This window comes from Lissotriton vulgaris, chromosome 2_1 (genome assembly GCF_964263255.1).
Source record: "Lissotriton vulgaris chromosome 2_1, aLisVul1.2, whole genome shotgun sequence".
In the NCBI taxonomy this organism is placed as follows: domain Eukaryota; kingdom Metazoa; phylum Chordata; class Amphibia; order Caudata; family Salamandridae; genus Lissotriton; species Lissotriton vulgaris.
The window spans coordinates 1,392,647,368-1,392,667,701 of NC_141687.1; the positions used below are offsets into that span (position 1 = coordinate 1,392,647,368).

General features: G+C 41.9%; 1 protein-coding gene across 2 annotated transcripts in view; it reads right to left on the bottom strand.

The window, feature by feature from the left end:
• Positions 1-4,535: 4,535 nt before the first annotated feature.
• The window catches only part of CYP27C1 (cytochrome P450 family 27 subfamily C member 1), a 252,242-nt gene continuing 236,443 nt past the window's right edge, over positions 4,536-20,334 (bottom strand). The window contains exon 9 of one of the 2 annotated variants that reach the window (XM_086957149.1): positions 4,536-6,750. In XM_086957149.1, coding sequence (XP_086813275.1) covers positions 6,634-6,750 — 117 coding nt within the window. In that variant the 3' untranslated portion in view covers positions 4,536-6,633. The remainder of the gene's footprint in view (positions 6,751-20,334) is intronic. The other variant, XM_086957150.1, reaches the window with a different exon arrangement.

Here is a 20,334-nt window from a genome sequence, read left to right on the forward strand (position 1 = left end):
TCTTAATCTTAGTGAAATCACGAGCATTGAACCCTTTCCTGGTACTGGATCGTATATACAGCGAGGGATTGCTACATCTACAGAAAACTTAAATGGCGTTTGTGGCGTTCGTGGCGTTGGCGGTGGCCCCCCTCCCCCTACGGCCCCGGGCCCTACGTCGTCTTTTACGATCTGCTGGAGCTGTAAGAGCTGGGCCGCTGATGGGGGCGGAGGGAAATCTCTACAGAATCCCACGTTCCTGAGACAGGCCATCTGTACTTTTCCTCTAAATCCTTCGTGTAATCTACCCATAAGTCTAAAAATAATATGGCATCTAGCCCGTGCTTATTATACATGAAATGACCAGGTGTGTCTCTAGGCGGGATGTTAACTGACTCTTCGAGTATGTCTTTCCTAGTCCCTATCTGACGTAATTTCGAAAACAGTAGCATGTTGAAACTAACTTAACGAAAACACAATATACAACAAAAATTGACTGAAACAATCATTCACACTACAACACTAAAACACTAAACAGATACATTTTAACTAGATACATGGAGTAAAAACATGAACATGAAAACAGTTAACTTTATGCACTGGAATACAGTACAACCATACCGGTCTCATAAAGAGACACGTCTTGACCGTGCTCACGTTTACCGTGAACCCGTCTTTACCGTGTTCGAATGAACGAAACACGTCTTTACCGTGCCCACGAAAGTGGACCCGTCTTTACCGTGTCTGTGTGAACGGACACGTCTTTACCGAGCTCAAATAAATGAACCCGTCTTGAACTTTATGCGTTCCCAATAGCGGTACTCACCGGGAAGCAGAACTTGAAGGCCTCGGGATACTTGATACTACTTGATACTGCTTGATACTGCTGCTGCGCATGCGCCTCGGAACAGGTGGACCTTCAGAAACCTCGGACCTTGCTCTCTCACGCCTTGGGCTCTGGTTGGGATGATCCGCGATCCTCACCGCCTCGTGTGGATGCCTGGTCGCAGTCCGTCTCCCTCGTGGGCCTGAGGGAGTAAGCAGGAAGTCCCGCTGGCGTGTACACTTTGAAGTCCGTCACGGCTGTAGAAGGGGGCAAGGGCTGGACCTACATCGCCGGCGCGTGGGGAAGGGGATTAGTCCCTATTCGGGCGCCAGATTTATGTGGTAAATTAAATATTACCCTGTCATAATTTCTATACTTAAACAAAGGGTCATGCATATAATGAGAGGCAGAGTCCGTGGTGTCCGATTCAAAAGGGCTTTATTTCAGTAACTCGAGTTAAGGGAGAATCGGGTTCCATCACCACTAAGGTTCAGGAAGGGTCTTCTAAACTTTATTCACAGAGTACAATATTTATACATTAAATTGCATAGAGAGGAGGAGCGCTCCAGGCAGAGCAAGAGAAAGAGAGAGATAAGAGCATGTGGGCGTGCAAGAGGGCGTTCACTTGAGGAGTCATAGGTGATAGTCATAGGTGGGTGGATACCTGAAGGGGGCTGCATGGCCAGCTTGAACTTCACCCTACTTGTGTGCGCAACTTGGTCATGACGTGCAATTGACGTGTAACTGGGGGAAGCTGGGGGGAGCTGACTTTCGGTCTAGTAGAAAGGCCTTCAGTGTCAGGACGACCTGCACGTCTGGTATTATCTGATATCTTATGTCCGGGGATGTATTATCTGAAACAAAGGACGCTCAAGCAAAGGTTGCTCATCACCAAGAGCCAGTGTGGGCATATATTTCTTCGTTCATTGCGTGGGGGCCGTGGGCTTTCTATGGATGCGAGCTATACGAATCACTTAAAAGGAGACAGAAAGGCTAGGCCCTATCTCTGCAGACGGGTTCTGTTTACCTTCTTCACCAGGCAGGAATGTGATTCTGTAGAGTAAGCAGATAACTGTGTGCAAAATACTGTCTTGGCACCCCGGGCAGGGCCCCTCTCGGCTTAGCAGAAAGTATGCGAGAGGTCAGGGATACGTAGCTGCAACTTTCAGAGTGTCTGGATGCATGAAAACCCTAATTCGGAGACTGGCTCAGGCTGAGCCACAAAACGGGTTCATCTCGATATTAACAGTGCACAATGCAAATACATGGGCAACATAGGCCTCAATGCAGAATTAATGTTTCTCTCATGGAAGACTTGGTAACTGACATCCCAATGTGGGACGCAAATGCAGAGGCATTATTATTGCAGATCATAGAGGGAAAATGCATGGATGACATGCACATACACTAAACGTCGGGGTACATACAGGGGACACATTGGTCATGTAAAATTTCTATTTCCTCATATAGGAACATCATCAGCCATCTCAAAACCTGATAGCGGGCCTTTCACATCCTGAGGCCTACGGCAGCCCAAAGGGCACCACTGCTGGGAGTGAGAAAAACAGTGTCACATCTTAGTAGGTGCTGTTTTTCTCTCACCCTTTGACACAACGCAGTACAGCACAGCACAGCAACTTTGACTGGGCGGAGGCAAACCCAACTTTGTAATTCATCCAAATGGAGTACACAGCGGTTGTATGTTTTATCCGTCCAGGCAGCACAGTATCAAAGAGTATCCAGATCACATCAGGCCGTGCGGATTCCAACTTTTTTAGAATGCCTGATGTGTAAAATGGCTTATATAATCTATTTCAAAGGCATGTGTTTACATTTTAGTGCATTGTGGTTCAAGGATGAGGGGGAGATAGAGGTTGAGTGTGGAGAAGGAACACCCGTGCACGGTTAAAAAAGGCTGAATATATTTCACAATCAAGGCAAAACCTTTGTCGGAGCCCTCACTCAAGGATGTTCATGCTTTTTCAGGTCTCACCTGCATTGCAGCGCATGCGCAGCTTCGCCTTTGCGAAAACTATTGTTGTTGATTTTGCGTCCTGCTTCTCTGGAAGCGAAGTTGGTGTCCGCCCTGTCGGAATTAGGCCCCGCCCACCCTGACTGCATATTTTGCGAGCCTTGCTCTGGCTTTTCATGAAGCATTCCCGGCATTTGTTGGTGTCCGCCCTGTTCATTAGGCCCCACCCACCGCGCTCGGTTTATTTATTTATTTTTGGAAACTTTAACACTGACCGCGGCGTCATCTTCTGGGTCACTGCACTCGTTTAAAAAAAAATCCTGTTTTTATGAAGAGTTAAATACCATATGTGTACCGTTGGTGAGTATAACCCCGCACGTCTACCATTTGTTCATTTGTTCATGTGCTGAGTGACTCTCAGGGCAAGCTCTCTCATCCGGACACTGCTAGTAGCAGCCCCTAGTCCCAGCAAGCACTGTGGCCCCCATGTTTCGGAAGCAGCAAAATGCTGTGTGCGGGCTCGAAAAACCCACTCACCCCACCAACGCGAAAACCCAGGCCACCACCCCCAGGTTGTTTGTCTGGTAGTAAAGCAGGTTGCTGACCACCAGGTTGTTCCATTTCGAGACGTCCTTGAAATCTGGCAGGGAGAAGCGGTTGGATCCAGGGAAGAAGTCTTCCCAAACGCGGCGGGGAGCCACCTGCACGTCCGTATTTCCCCCTTGGCAGTGCTGACAGACTGAAGAAAACTCAGTTGGGGCAGCCCACTAAGTTTATTTTAGCGTTTAGCATCAGTGGTACGACTAAAAGCAAAAGCGGGAGGTCAAAGTTTACGCACTGCACTCTCTTTCACATCTGGATGTTAGCCCAACAGCTAACTATAGATTGCACTATAATTTATTCTTAGCCAGGCTCTGTCACAAAATCGAAAACGTAATTGAACGCTTCTTTTACAACCGGCTTCCTAGGTGGAAGGGTCTAGGATGCCTACCACTCATATGGAGAGAATGCGGCAGGAGTCTCCCAGTTGACTTTAGTGGGCATGTTAGAAAAAATGTGCATTCCTCATAACCTAGCCACTAGCTCATGAATCACTGAGTGAAAGCAGCACATAGATACAATTCTATGTAAAATAAAACGAGCACTCTGTGACATTCATTTAAAAACGTACATACTCCATATAGAACACCAATGATACTGTTTAACAAGCATTTGCAATGCAATAGGTCTTGCATTTGCGAAATTTTAAGCTACTGGCATTGTAAATGACAATGCCTTTTATTTATCTGTTTTCAAAACCAACACATAGATAAAAGATTTGTCATTTACAATGCCAGTAGATCAAAGTCTCGCAAATGTGAGATCTATTGCATTGCAAATGCTTGTTTCCACGGTAGGGGCTTCTACACAAGTGTCTTGGCAGAGCCTCCCTTATTTTCAAAGTCAGACAGAATCCCTACATACGCTGGTAAAAGAAAAAAAGAGACCAGCAAGCCAAACAACTAAACCAGGATCTTGAATTATGTTTGTTATGATGCAAGACACAACACTTTGGGTTCTGTTCTCCATGTCTCTTCACACTGGGAGCAGGTAACGTTATCTGGCATTCACTTAATGATTAGAATGCTCGCTCACAACGAGAATTTAAGCACACTTATGTCATTTCCTGCATGCGATCTTATAGGCTATTTCGGTATTTTGTTGATAACTCTTGCCACAAAAAAAGAAAGAAAAACAAATACCACTACTCACAGTTAGTATGTGAAAATCCAATGGTTTATTTTCCCTAAGATACATTCGACCCCCACTATACAGGGCAGAGAATCTTTGAAAACATCTTTAAAAACATTATTGTTTAAAAATCTAGTATTTTGTGCACTCAGTACAAAAAAGTAAGCATGACAGAATAAGTAAACACGGTGTTCTCAAATCACATTTTACGATTCTGCTCCTAAGTTGCTGCCGAAGCACAACTAATCTTGGCTGAAAGAATAGAACATAAAAACTAGGATTGTTTGCTCGGTAGTCTGCAAATTGCATTCGGCCTTACGGTCAGTAAAAAGACGTCCAACCAGCTCACACATGGATTAACTCTCTCCAAGTAATGGCGACATAAATGCTTTTCCCCATCCAGGGTCATAGTCTAGGAACTCATTGTGATCCCTCACAAGCTCTGTGAGAGCACTCTATGGGATTCAGTGTCTGAACATATGAGAATCTGATGTCCTCTACTGACCAAAAGGCTGCATACATCTGGTAAACTACTGAGCAAGCAGAAACAATTTTTCAGGGCATGCCCCACAAAATATATGTTGACTTGAAAGAATATCTTGTTTCAGAATTCCCAATTCCTTTCACTTCTTATCTGTAGTGTCCCTAAAACAGTACAATCATACTTTGGTCTGAAAAAACATATGTGGCAGACTAACCTGAAGTAGCACTTACAATTATGCTCAAACTCCAAAGTCAAGTTTCCATTTTTTCATGTAGATAAGAAATGAAGTTATTTACCACAGTACATATATGCTGCTCTGAGCTGAGAGCAGGCCTCTCAACTTCGAGATAAACTTTTGTCCAATTAAAATGACTCAAGTATAGGATTCTGACAGAAATGTGAGCGACATTCTGGAGCGGTTTAGCCAACACCTCATCAATTACATGGTGTCTAGAGAACGTCCATGTGCAAGTACACCAGCCTAGCTCAGGAAAATCTCAGTTCAATGTAAGGTGCAAGCAAGTTGCAAGATAGTTGAAGAACGCTCTTCGTTGCCTTGCAGATTCACTCTTACAACTAAAGACATCACATTCTAACTGAAAGGCTAAACTTAGGGATGAGTTGGGGTTCCCTACTTATTCATGCTAAATCTTGTTTTTAGCAACCTTGTGAGGAATTAGTTTACTTACTGATGATCTTTGGAGTTACACAACAAACATGCCTCCTGCGAAACTTAACCTTGAAGATAAAAAAAAAGCTATCTTGGTGCAGAGCAATAGGAGCGCATCAGGTGAACCCCTAGAGAACAATTGCTCATAAGAGCCAAGCACTCTTTGTTCTCCGTTCAGAAATTCGACGGCTACATCGATTCCGGTGTACTTCAGTTGGAGGCAAAGAGAAGGGTGTACTGTCAGATGTTCATTGGATGGGCAGACGGTAGGAGAGGGCATTGGGCTTCCGAGAGAGATGTATAATGGGCCTCTAGTCTCAATTTACACAAAATAAATTGGCAATGTACTTTTATTCTAATCCCTTGGAGGTAGCGTTTCCACATCATTTTTGACCTTGAAGGAACTGAATGGGCCAAGCAATGACTGTGGTAGTAACCTACTTCAGAAATACGAAATCCACGAACTACATAAACAGATCAGTTTTTTTCAGGATGTTACCACACAGACTGCCTTTGAATAAAATCACTAAGGTGGCCATAACGCATTCCCTACACCAGTAAATGAACAAGAATTTGCGACAAAGCAATGACAAAAAAAGCATATTAAAACAACAAAATATGATTCCTAATGACTTGACAGCAGCATCTCCAAGGAATGAATATCAAAACATGTCAGATTCTATATACAAGTGTTTGCGGATACTCTTCTTTATTACCACACAGTCTAAAAAAAGTGCAAGTTAATTTCCTAAATCTGACATGCTAACCTCTTACAGCTATACATAGACAGCCCATTTATAATTTTAAAAATAAACAAGTAATGTCTTGTGATTTCATCTAGAATGAGTTCCAGGTATGTAGAAGGGAAGTCCGAGCATCCTTCCAGTGGGCTGAGCTCTGGCAGATCGTAGGCAGGTCAGTCAAGGACGCCACCTTACAGCAGGCCACCAACATGTTTGAAGGCATCAGTCTCACTTCCGGTCACAGAACCTCACGTTGATGGAGTCACCAGGGGCTAGAAGTCCGTGGGTTTTTGCCTTAACTTCTTTTGTTTTTGGAGAAGTCTTGATCTCAAATTTCTGGAGCAGCTGAAAAAAGTGACAGATGCTTTTGTTGAACCAAAGGGTACAAAATGGATGGTGCCAAAATTGCTCTGTAATGCCTTTTGTAGATTTTATGTTTTTATGAGTTCTAATGTAACCAGCTAATGTGTTGGGTTAATAGTAATCTGACACCATTATGTCCATCACCAAATATGTGGATCTTTAGTTGTTCAGATGTACAATTTATGTCACCTGTTTCACACTAATTCACAAGGGCCCTAATCGTAAGCTATCAACACAAGATTAATGTACATACAATTAATACAAATTAGAAGGTTTTATATTGTTAGCCGTTATCCTTAAATTCTCCCTCCTGTGCAAACGATGACAACCACATACCCTCTCTAAGTAACAAATAGTATCGCTAGAAATCCAACCTCAGCACGCATGGCTTTAACATTATCATTTACAACTGTAAACTAGTAATATTTGGTATGAATATAAGTAACTGCTTCCCACCATGATCATTCTCAATCCCAGAAATGCCAATTAAATGTTCAAAAACTGTATTGCTGTTAGATATAACCATAAAAGCACGAGCATTTTAAAAAAGAAAAAACAGTTTTCAAACATTCTACCTTTCTTATATATATATATTTTTAAATTACATACATTTAAAAATAGACCAATTAATTAAAAATACATCAACAATGCCAATTATCAGAATGGGAAGACAAAATTTAAAAGCTATAAAATTTTAAGTTATATCTAGATATAATTAAAAAAATAGTAAAATTACATTTAACACACATACATTCCCGAGGTTTGGAAGATTTAATTAATACAGATAAATAACAGAATTTAACTAATTAGTTTCCTGCGTATTAGCCACATTGAGAACAGGAACTTTGCAATTACAGCTACTATCATTGTACTAGTATCAGTCCTCAGCACCCTATAGAAGACAAGATAATTCCTAATACCCAGGTTTTTACATAGCTGGATAATCCACTTCTTCCGGATTGATGCATATATAGGACAGAAAAGTATGACGTGTAGGGGAGTTTCCTCCTCCTTCCCACATCCTGGACAAGGGCAGGATGGGCCTCCTGTCCACCTATCGATAAGTGCATATAGAGGCAGAGTTCCGTATCTAAATTGTAAAAATAGCTTCTTCGCTAAAGTAGGTTGTATAACATCTAGTTCAGGTTCAAAGCTGTAATGTGGCTTGAAGTCGAGGAACTCGTGGGTTAGGCTCGGAGTTTTGGCAGAGCCAAGTACTTTCATTAGATTATGATCTTTAATTGTTAGGGCAAGTGTTTTCTTTGAAATAGCTGTACAAGAATCCTCAGGATTAATCCAGAGGTTTTCCAGCCCAATCGAAATAAAGGACTGCCTAACAAATGAAAGCCAGGGGATTTTGTCGGCACCTAAAGAACCCAGTACCACTTTTAATTCATTTTTATAACTCGCCAACTCTGGAGTACTCCAGAGACTCCTCCAATATAGCAGGGGCCGCGAAGCTATAACGTCAGATATCGGACGGATATTTAGGTCTAGCCTTAGCGACACAAGCGGCGTATTTTTTGGGAGGGACATAATCTGCCTAATAAAATTATTTTCTATACCAGTTAATTCATTTGATACTGTGTGGCCCCAAAGTTCGGCCCCATAAAGGGACGATGACCTTGCTTGAACACTTAAAATTTCAAGAGGGGCACTTATTTTTACAACACATTTTTTTGTACCTTTAGAATACCCCCTACAGCCTGCCTTTGCTTTTAGATTTGCCTTTGCCTTTTTTGGGACCCCATCCCATTTTGTCGTTCAGCGTTAGGCCCAGATACTCAAAAATAGGTACCCTATCCAGAGGCATACCCTCCATCATAGGGTGAGGACAATTGGTAGTATTGGCATTAAAAGCCATATACTTAGTTTTATCAATGTTAACCACCAGATTCCTTTTTTTGCAGAAATTAGTAAACTGATTTAACACCCGCTGCATGCCCATAGGCGATTTAGAAAGCAGCAGGGTGTCGTCTGCAAGCATAAGAGCAGGAAATCTTTGAGAAGCCAATTTGGTGGAGTCGATATCTTAAGTAGCCAGAAGCTAATCTATGAGCCCATTAATAAAAAGGGAGAAAAGGGTGGGGGCAAGGACACAGCCCTGACGAACACCCTTTTCAACTGGAAAAGGGCCCGTTAGTTGTCCGTTCTTACCGTATCGAACTCTGGCATATGTCCCATACAATTAATACAAATTAGAAGGTTTTATATTTTTAGCAAACCGGTATGCTCACTACACATCATATACCACCCACCTGGGGACAAGCTCTCCTTCTTCCAACAACTCATGGACACAATCTCAACCAACTCAGGACGGCAAAACACCCAAATTTTCCTTAGCGACTACAATCTCCATTGGAATGACAGCACTGACACAGTGGTAAATAGCCTCAAAAACTTCCTCAACGCCCTTGATCTCACCCAAATATGCAATAGCCCGACCCATGAGAAAGGTTCTATCCTCGACCTTATCATCTCCAAAGAGGACGCTATTCAACTTGGGTCAATCCAACCTTGTGACTGGTCAGATCATCATATTGTCTCCTTCCTTATCAATGAAAAAATTAAATTTAACCCAGTTCAACCCTCTAAGCCCAAAGTTTGGAAAAGAGACATGAAGAAACTCAACCCAAACTCCTTACCGCCTAACAGCTGCAATCTCCTACTTCCCCCTTCCGGCGCTACGGACGTTCAACTCCTGACTGACCACTATCTCAATGCTATGACCACAATAATCAATGAGGCTGCACCCATGCAACTGAAAAGAGTTTCGTCCAAGATCTCCAACCCATGGTATGACGGGAGCCTCAATGAAGATAGACGGGCCATGCGAATGGCAGAGCGCACCTGGATGTCAGCCCCCTCTGCACTGCACCCAAAAACACTGAAGAAACAGAGAAACGCCTACTTCAGGAAAATAAAACGCTCAAAAAGAGATTTCTTCAGCCTTCAGCTCGCCCAAGCAAAAAACCGCCCAAGAAAACTGTTTGAGCTAATCAGAACACAATCCAAAGAACAACCCCAGACACTCAGCACCATGGGCGTTACACCTTCCTGTGAAGCCTTCTCTGCTTTCTTTAACCAAAAAACCGACAACATAAGAAGCGACCTCCTCAATGACGCAAGCCTTTACTCCAACCCCCAACACACAGCAGCGTCTGAACCAAAGAACAATGCTACATGGTCATCCTTTGGCACCTACTCCGAAGAAGAAATTGGCAGATTGCTCAGCACCCTGAAACTATCCAATCACCTCACTGACCCCCTTCCTGCTAAGGCTGTAAAAGACTTTACCCCTTTGCTCCTCCCACTCTGGACTAAGATTATCAATAGCTCTCTTCAACAAGGATCCATCCCTAACGCCCTCAAAGTCGGACAAGTCACACCGCTACTAAAAAAACCAACAGCAGACCCCACTGATCTAAACAATTACCGTCCTATTACAAATGTTCCCACTCTCGCTAAACTGTTGGAAAAATGCGTACAGCTACAACTGACTAAACACATAGATAAGTTTGATCTCCTCAACGTTCATCAATCAGGCTTCCGAGCAGGGCACAGTACCGAAACTGCCATGACTCACATAGTTGACGACGCCCTCCAAATCCTAGACCAAAACGATACCTGCCTCCTCATCCTTCTTGATCTCTCCTCAGCATTCGACACAGTTAAACATGAGAACCTACTTAAACTATTAAACACAAGAATGGGCATATCTGGGACTGTTCTCAAGTGGTTCACCTCCTTTCTACACAACCGGTCACAAAGATTCAAAAGCAACAACCTGATGTCCTCTCCGGTACCTGTATCGCTAGGCGTCCCTCAAGGATCCTCCCTCTCCTCAACACTGTTCAACCTAGTTATGGAACCTCTCACTACTTTGCTACAAACATCCAATGTTCACTTTCACATGTATGCCGACGACACCCAACTTTATCTCAAAATACAATCTCCCAAGGACATCATGCTTCTGAACACCACAATCAGAAACACCCAATCCTGGCTTGCCGAGAATCACCTCAAACTCAATGCGCTGAAGACTGAGTTCCTCCTGATCTCACCTCCCACAAAAATCTCTACCGCTCAAACATGGCTTAAGCACCTAACGGCTCTAAATGTACAACCTACCATCGTAGACTCAGCAAAATCTTTAGGCATAACACTTGACGCCAATCTCAACATGCAGCAGCACATCAGCAAGGCAACCAAAGGAGCGAACTTCCAAATCAATACCTTGAGAAAACTTAAACTCTTCCTTCCAGCCAAAGACTTCCAAACTGCTGTACAATCTATAGTCATCCTGCACATAGAATACGGTAGCACCGCCCTCTGCGGGTTCCCCCTAACTACAACGGCACCCCTAAGAGCGTCCCTTAACACTGCAGCGAGACTCATCACTGGCTCAAAAAAACACTTGCATATTTCCCCTGGCTTTAAATCCCTGAACTGGCTACATTTTGAAGCCAGAATACATCTGAAAATCGCCTGCATGACACACAAGGCTGTACACATGAACTCACCCGCCTACCTCACTCAAAAGCTGACAATTTCTGTTGGCTCTAGAACTACTAGAAGCACAAACAATCTTCTGCTGAAGCCTCGAAGATTTTGGAAGGAAAAAACCTATAAACGCTCCTTCTCAGGAATGGCACCCAGGATCTGGAACTCACTCCCTCCTGAAACCAGGCTCATCTCCTCCAACAAACTTTTTAAGAAAGAAGTAAAAGCAATCCTCATGGCTAAATACACATGATCTATTATTCTGTATTTCTCAAGAATCCGCTCTGTACTACCTGCCTGACCCCTTGGACTATTTGTATTACTTGTATTATCGACTTATTTGATTGTATACGTTCCCTCTTTGTATATTTTTATATTGTTGACGCACCGGTCTGACTTTGCATACTGTACCTACACCACCTCAACTATCCCTACTCTTGTACTATTGATGCACCTGTGTGACTATACACCCTGTACTCACCTACCTCAACTATGCCTATCTTTATGCTATCACCAAAAGCATTTTAAGCACGCTTGAACAAGTATATGCTCCATATTTTTGTACTTTTATATTATTGGCGCAACTGTTTGACTATGCACCTTGTACCTACACTATGATAGAAGACACTACCTCACCTTTGACCTACCTCTTGTATTTTGACCGACCTATGTAACTATGCACCTTGTACCTAACTACCTCAACTATTACAGTCTATTATTCTATGACCCCCTTGTCCTTGTAAAGCGCTCTGATATCTGCAAAGATCTTGTTCGCGCTATATAAAACTTTCAAAATAAATAAATAAATAAATATTTTTAGCCGTTATCCTTAAATTCTCCCTCCTGTGCAAACAATGACAACCACATACCCTCTTACCCTCTCTAAGTAACAAATAGTTTCGCTAGAAATCCAACCTCAGCACGCATGGCTTTAACATTATCATTTACAACTGTAAACTAGTAATATTTGGTATGATTATAAGTATCTGCTTCCCACCATGATCATTCTCAATCCCAGAAATGCCAATACAAAGGCTCACATTTGTCATAACAAAAAATCCAGAATCAAGTGGAATGAAATGTTACATACTTTTAATTCGTTATGGATCATGAGTTTCTTATTTGAGCATCGGAATATATCTATTTGCATGATCTCAAAACACATTTTCATAGCTGGAATTTAAAAATTTGGAAATCAACTATTGAAATACCCTTCCAAATAGATAAACAGAAATAATTTGTAAAGGTATCAGCTATTAACTGGAACTGCTCGAATACACCTCGCCAAGCTAGAAGCAGTGGTTACAGGTAAGTAACATTTTGTGTCTACAGGATGTATTGATTTGGGTCACATCCTTTATTGCATGAATTTCCCCACAGTAGTGTTTAGTGAAGTTATGAGCAGACAATCAAGTTGTATCTATGAAAATGTCCACAAGTGTGATATTGCCAAGGAAATTCTTGGTGGCTCCTTTTTGCTAGGTTATACAAACCTTAAATGTCTACGAGTTCCCTGTTTGCATGCATCGCAGTGCATTGCGCAATCCATCTCTAAGTGCTCCCTTTGAAATAGCTGTGCAGGGAGGGTGGGAACAGAGGAGTCAAATAACTATTTTGGTTTGCATAAAAGCTTAAGTTGTTAATGTACCATGTGAATGCACTTATTATAATTAGTGAATGTAGTATTTATTTGCACTCTTTGGAAGATTGCAGGGGAAATGTGTAAATGTACCAAAAGGATTGAGAAGAAAAAGGTAATAAAACCTTTAGAAAGAACCATGGGCTTGTACATAAGGCTCCATTGTCTTTGTGGACTTGGATGACAAGTTTTTCTAGGAGCAGAACATTGATTTTATTAAGGCATGCAATAAGCAGAAGCATAATTGCTCAAAACGTGTATTTTGTCTCGTTAAGACTGAGATCCCAAGTTAGCATTAGGTGGGATAACTCTCTTTAACCCTTTAATGAAAGCTTTAATGATTGTAATTTTCAAAAATAAAATGAATTACATGTTTTGTGAATATGCAGGTAGTGCCAACAAATGCATACAGATGTAAGAGTAGGCCTGCTTTAACAGAAAACAGGGGTGAAATATATGTAATCAATATGCAGTGAGTGAGGCTACATTAGTTTGTTCACTGCAATGAAGAAAGCATTTTATTCTCTGCATAGCCTGCCCATATTGTGGGGTGGGGTGCGTCCATGGAACGAACCCGATGTCAGAAGAACCCATTATGCTGGAATCTGCGTGCTGATGCCTTGTGGGTTTTAGCAAAGTGAGAAAGTCATTAGTTAAACCAAAACCAAAATTCCTGAACTAAACAACGTGTAATAGTCTGAGCCCAACACTAGATGGCAGAAAAGTGCGCAGTATGAGTTCCACAACAGCATGCACTGCAAGCGAAGGTCTACAAGAAACATTTCCTTCTCCATTATGGAATAGTCCAAACATTAAGAAAATAGAAACATATCCCTCAAACCTGGACATGGGTAAACCAAGAGAATAGTAAGGAAACAGTGACACTCCAATCACACAGCAAGTGATAAATCTGCAAATCTTAGCGATTGTGACATTCATCATGAGAGCACCAGTCTCTGTTCTGGAATGAGCTTTTACTTGTTAAAGAACGGAGATGTCACATTTACGAGAATATCCAGCAATCAAAATCACTATCCATCTAGCAATGGACTATTTTTGAAGTCACTAAACCAGTGTAGATATATGAGAGAACTGTTTTTGTGGATTAGGAATCTATGCCTATGCCACGTTTCATGGAACATTTAAGGCTTTTCTTTCACGGGTGATGCTGGATTCAAGAATTAATTTATTAAAATGCACCAAATGCGTCCCCCCTGTACTGCTAGACTCTATAACCTCCTGTCTCTTAATTATACTTCTACTAGTACGGTAGGACCAGTTTGTGAATTGCAACTTTCTTTTGTAGACCACTTTTATTTACCCTGTGCCTAATTCCTGTTTCACAAACTTCATCCTTTATCCTGCTCCCTTTAAAAACCTCCAGGACAAAGCTGTGATCCTGGCTGCCATCCTATTCTGTAACTATATCTGCATGTGCAATGCCTGCTGGGACTACCATCTACTCTCAGAGTCACAGTTCTCCATCTCACATTACCTATACTCTCTTGAACCCATGCTCTCCCTGTACACATGCGGTGAAAGATCTTGATCTCAATACTAGACAATTAACTTGATGCAATGTTTTTTCATATGGCTAAAAGATAATTTCATTACAAGACCGGAGGCTACCATTATGCAAATACTTTTATTTGCTCCCCAACATGCAGCCCTTTAAAGAATATTATTACATCACAATAAAATAGAACTTTAACACATGACAACTAGGATGAACAGGCTCCTATCTTCCTCTTTTGTTCGCTGCTCTGACACAGATAAGTACAACTTCTTCTAGCTTACCATTTTGACTTGATTATAGATGCTTTAATGTATTTTACATGAAGAATTATATAGTGCCTACTACTACTGATTAACTAGTTTATTTATTTCTTCAATTGTATAAGGAATCTGTATTAATATTGTTTTAAACATTTTCCTTCTTGCTATATTTCCCAGTCCAATTTATGGTCGGGATTAGCCTTCTCCACCTCAACTTTCCTTTTCTTAATACGATTGGTTTAAATGTTTAGTCTGGTAACTATTTCTTTTGTTTCTGGTAAGTATCGGGTTATTTTTTTGCCAATAAATATGTTTGTTTTAATTCTAACACCCTGATCTTTTAATACGTCTTCTTTGTTTAAAAAAAAAAAAAAGGGGGGGGAAGTAGAGAATTTGAGTAAAGAAAAACACAAACGTCGATATATATTCTTTTGACCTCCCGCGTCTCTTAGCAACATAGAGACGCGAGGAAAGCTCTATCCCTAAGCATACCACTCGTTTTCTTCAAAGCCTCACGCGTCCCCTAGCAACTAGCTGGGAGACGCGGAGACGCGATGACGAGAACACTCCTACGCTCCGCTCCGGCCTCACGCGTCCCCTAGCAACATAGCCTTAATACAGGCAGCCTCGCGCCTCTGTGCGCGAATGAAACTCGTTAGTGACTCTCCCAATCTCCATAGTTACCCTTTCAACAGTGTAACGGAGACGGAGAGACGAACCTCACGAAGGCAATTTATTTAGAAAAAATACGCTGATACTAACATCGCTAGAAGGCCAAAACTAAGCAAAGATCGCCACCTACTGGCCTCCAACAAAATGGGCAAAAAACCTTATTTGAGATAAGTGAATTCCCCGTTTTAAAGCCCTGAGAGGTTTATTTACTCTTGAGAGGTTTATTTACTATACCTAAAATATTCACCTCTAGTACTATTATTATGGATAATAGCATCAATGCTACGAATGCTCCTTTATCTGACAATATTAAAGACCTCTTTAGAGAGGAATTTAGAGCTTCCATCAAGGAAGCTGTTGACGCTGCCCTTGCCAAAAGGAAGAGAGTTTCGCCCACGTAGGAGAATTACTTCTCACTCTCGGATGGGGAGTCTCCTTCGACTTCTGCAGGGCAAAAAAAGGGAAAAAAACTCCTAAAGACAAATTATTGTATTGAAACCAACAATACACACGAGACTGGTGGCCCTTGCGCCACAAAACTGATTGGTGCTCCCTGCGGCACAATAGACAGACCTCGATTACTTGAGGCAGGGAGAAGAGGTGTCCCTAGCGGCACAATAGAAGACGGTACCCTCTACGGGACAAATGATTTTGATGATTATTTTGAAGCAGACTATGGTGGTTCTGACTAATTTATTTTTGACCCTCAAGATTCCTTTGAGGATATTGACGAAGATCTACAAACTCCTTCTACTTCCACCTCAGTCAAAGACCCATTTGGTGGGGAAATGTTTAATCCCACTACAATCCGTCACCCCCGTAGCACTGAATGGTGGCCCATGGACCATGTTGGCAAATATCTATCACAGTGGGTTAGAAAACCCCTTGATATCAATACTCGGAATCTTTTGAGGAATGAATGCCCTCGTCCCTCTTCCGAGGACAAGATTTGTAATACTCCTAACCTTGATCCTGACCTAATCACCTTTCTGTTTAAATCAGGAAGGGATCCCAGAAAAGGAATCGAAAGGTGTCTCAAACAAGCACAAGATAAGCTTCTTGATGTAATGGGTCCACTCTCTAAAATTCTGAATATCACTGAGGAAGCTAAAGCTAATGACTCACCTGTAGACCTTGAAGTACTTCGAGGATGGTCACAACGTGCTATTTGCCTCATTGGCAATGCTAACGCAAACCTAATCTCCGAACGTAGAAAGGCTGTTCTCCTTAGAATGAACCCGAAACTGGCTGACCTCTCGGCTAGTGAAGATATGTCCAACACCAAAGGCCTCCTATTCGGAGATAACTTCGTTAAGACACTTGGGAAGTATGTCTCCACTTTCAATGCCTTTAGTAGGGCACAGTCAAATATGCGTAGAGTCTTCGGCACTCGATCACTTTTTGGAAGGGCTGACAGAAGGGGACAATTTGCCAGCCGGTCCTCATTTCGGTCCCAATTTTATCAAGACAACAGAGGCTATCGCCCCTATAGAAGCTCCTGTGGAAACTCAAATTTCTATCCGCAAAGAGGAAGGGGCTCAAGATCCCGTGGTGGCAGACCTCGATCATCCAATCAAGGAAACTACGGTAAGCACAACCCCTTCTATCCCCTTAAAGGTGGCAGGAAGATTGAGACACTTCGAAAAGAATTGGCTTCGAGTCACTCAAGATCCATGGGTTTTAGAAACTGTTGTGGGATTCAAAATGGAATTTTGGGAAAGACCCTTTCAGGAAAGAGCTCCCAGAGAACTTGTTTTAGACGAGGAAAATACGAAGTTAATAGAGACAGAGATCTCCCAAATGTTAGAGAAAGGGGCTATTATAAAAATTCCACTTTCAGAGTTAACGAAAAGCTTTCTAAGTTCTATCTTTCTAGTCAAAAAGAAAGACAAGGGTTGGCGACCTGTTATAAATTAAAAAAATGTAAACAATTTTCTAATCTACAGACATTTCAAGATGGAAGGTATCCATCTTTTGAGGGACATTCTTCAGACCAAAGACTGGCTAGTGAAATTGGATCTAAAAGATGCCTATTTCACCATTCCCATGCACGAGGAGTGTCGCAGATATCTCCGATTTACTTGGAAAGGAACTCTCTATCAGTTCCAATGCCTCCCCTTCGGCCTATCTTCTGCCCCATGGTGCTTCAACAAGGTTCTTCGTCCGGTGGTCAGTTACCTAAGGGAAAGGGGGATTTGTCTTATAATCTATTTAGACGATATCCTCATCATGTCTCAGGACAAGACAGAAATTTTAAAACATTTAGATATCACTATGACCCTCCTTCGAGACTTGGGTTTTATCATAAATCTGGAAAAATCTATTTTAACCCCAACTCAAGAAATAGAATTCTTGGGTTTCAAAGTCAATACTATTCTATCCAACCTGATCCTTCCCCGTCAGAAGGTTACCAAGATCAGGAAACACGTCTCCTATGTTCTTTCAAAAGATATTATCCGCCTGAAAGACCTAGCGAGGGTTTTGGGTCTCCTTTCGTCTTCTATACAAGCAATTTCTCCGGGCCCACTTCATTACAGGGGCTTGCAGAGATTGAAAGCTCAAGGCTTGAGGAAGGGTCTCTGGTACGAAGATTCCCTTCCCCTTTCGGAGGATGCTCGGGAAGACCTGCGTTGGTGGTTAAACAACCTCCAAGCTTGGAATGGAAAAGCTATATTTGGAAATGTACCAGATTTTACCCTAGAATCAGACGCGAGCAACCGTGGTTGGGGTGCTCGTCTGAACAAATTAGAAACCGGTGGGAGATGGTCTTTTTCAGAACAATCCCTCCACATAAACTCTTTAGAAATGTTGGCAGCTTTAAATGCCCTTATGAGTTTCAAAGAACTTCTGAAGAACTCCAATACTTTAATCCGTTTGGTCAATTTTTCAGCCGTCTCTTACATAAATCGATTGGGTGGCGCGAAATCCAAACATCTCTCGGATATCGCAAAGAAAATTTGGTATTTCTGTTGGGAGCACAAAATCACCCTCAGAGCAGATTTCATTCCCGGTTCCTTGAATCTGAGAGCAGACTGGAATTCAAGTTTCCTTCACGATTCCAGCGATTGGATGCTGAATCCCAGATTCTTTAATCTAATTCAAGAAGTTTGGGGCCCAATCCTGTTAGATTTATTTGCCAGCCGGTTGATGAACCAAGTTCAGAAATACTTCAGCTGGAGGCCAGACCCGAACGCGTCAGGAGTAGATGCCTTTCTCCAACCTTGGGAAGGGACGAAGGGCTGTTACACCTTCCCTCCCTTCTCAATGATTCAGAGATTGTTGTGGAAAGTGAGACTCGAATCATGCAATATAATTCTGGTGACTCCTTTTTGGAAATCCCAAGTATGGTTCCCCGGTGTAATGGAACTGGCGATAGACTTCCCATGGTTAATCCCTTGTTGTCCGGGTCTTCTACAAGGCCCAGACGGAGAAGAACATCCTTTAGTCTTGGAGGGGAAAATGAACCTTCTTGTTTGGAAGATATCAGGGATTCAGGGAGATATTCTGAACTTTCGGGAGAAGCTAAAAGCTTACTGGAAGAATCATGGGCCCCTGGGACCAGAAAGAGATACAGAGGAATATGGAACAAATGGTCTGGTTGGTGCCTTGAAAGGGATCTGGATCCCGTTCAATGTCCTTTACAATATGTAGCTAATTACCTCGCTCATCTTTTTGAGTCAGGTCTTTCTTTTAGAACCATCAATTGTTACAGGTCAGCTATCTCTTCAGGTCATTGTTTGATTAATAACCTTGCTATCGGTAGTAATCCACTAATCAAAAGGGTCATGAAGGGTATTAGACTTAGGAGACCTCCTAGAGCTCGCTATGAATCTCTTTGGGATGTTAATCTGATTTTTAACCTTTTCATGTCCTGGCCTGTTAATCAGTTACTTTCTCTTAAGAGAATTTCAATGAAATTAGCAACCCTATTGTGTTTAATATCCTTCAGGAGGGTGTCTGATATTAAAGCTCTTGATCATTCCTACAGATTTTATTCTTCTGAAGGTGTTCATTTCGATATTTGGAAAAGAACAAAAACGATGTCAGAATCTATCTTCTATCCCTTCTTTCATGAATGTGAAAAATTATGTGTTAATTGCATGAAGTGTTATGAAAATAAGATTTCAGTTTCTAGACCTCCTGGATGTAATCAACTTCTTTTATCTTTTGTTAGACCTTTTAGGCCAGTGTCATCAGCAACCTTAGCAAGGTGGATACGCCTGATTATGCATGAAGCAGGTGTAGATCTATCTAGGTTTGGTGCTCACTCTTCTAGAGGTGCAATGGCTAGCAAAGTCTTTTGGGCTGGAGGTTCTCTGCCCGAAATACTTAAAGCTGCAGATTGGTCTAATGCAAGTACCTTCTCGAAGTTCTACTTGAGACCAATAGAACATGTTAGCGGTGCAGCTTTGCATGGCTTTAAACATGCATAATGGTAGCCTCCGGTCTTGTAATGAAATGTTGATTCTCCAATTAACATGAAGAGAGAATCTTGATTTAATTAAAGACATACGGAGGCTAACATTATCCCACCCTCCTCTCCCTGAGAGGTTTGGGTTGATTAATGTCAAATGTTTTTCTTGTTATATCTGAAAACATGATTTTTACCTCTTTCACTATATGATATTTTTTTGTTCCTTCTCAGATAACAATCTTAAGGAATAATTGTTTCGATGAAATCTTCACTGTACTCCTGTGTCATCGCAGCCCACGAGGAAGATAGGAGCCTGTTCATCCTAGTTGTCATGTGTTAAAGTTCTATTTTATTGTGATGTAATAATATTCTTTAAAGGGCTGCATGTTGGGCAGCAAATAAACGTATTTGCATAATGTTAGCCTCCGTATGTCTTTAATGAAATCAAGATTCTCTCTTCATGTTAATTGGAGAATCAACATTCTCCACTAAGTTTGCTGAGGTTATTCCTCAGAGCTGCAACATTTTATGCAAGGATAAACTGTAATGCTCTGGTGGTGGC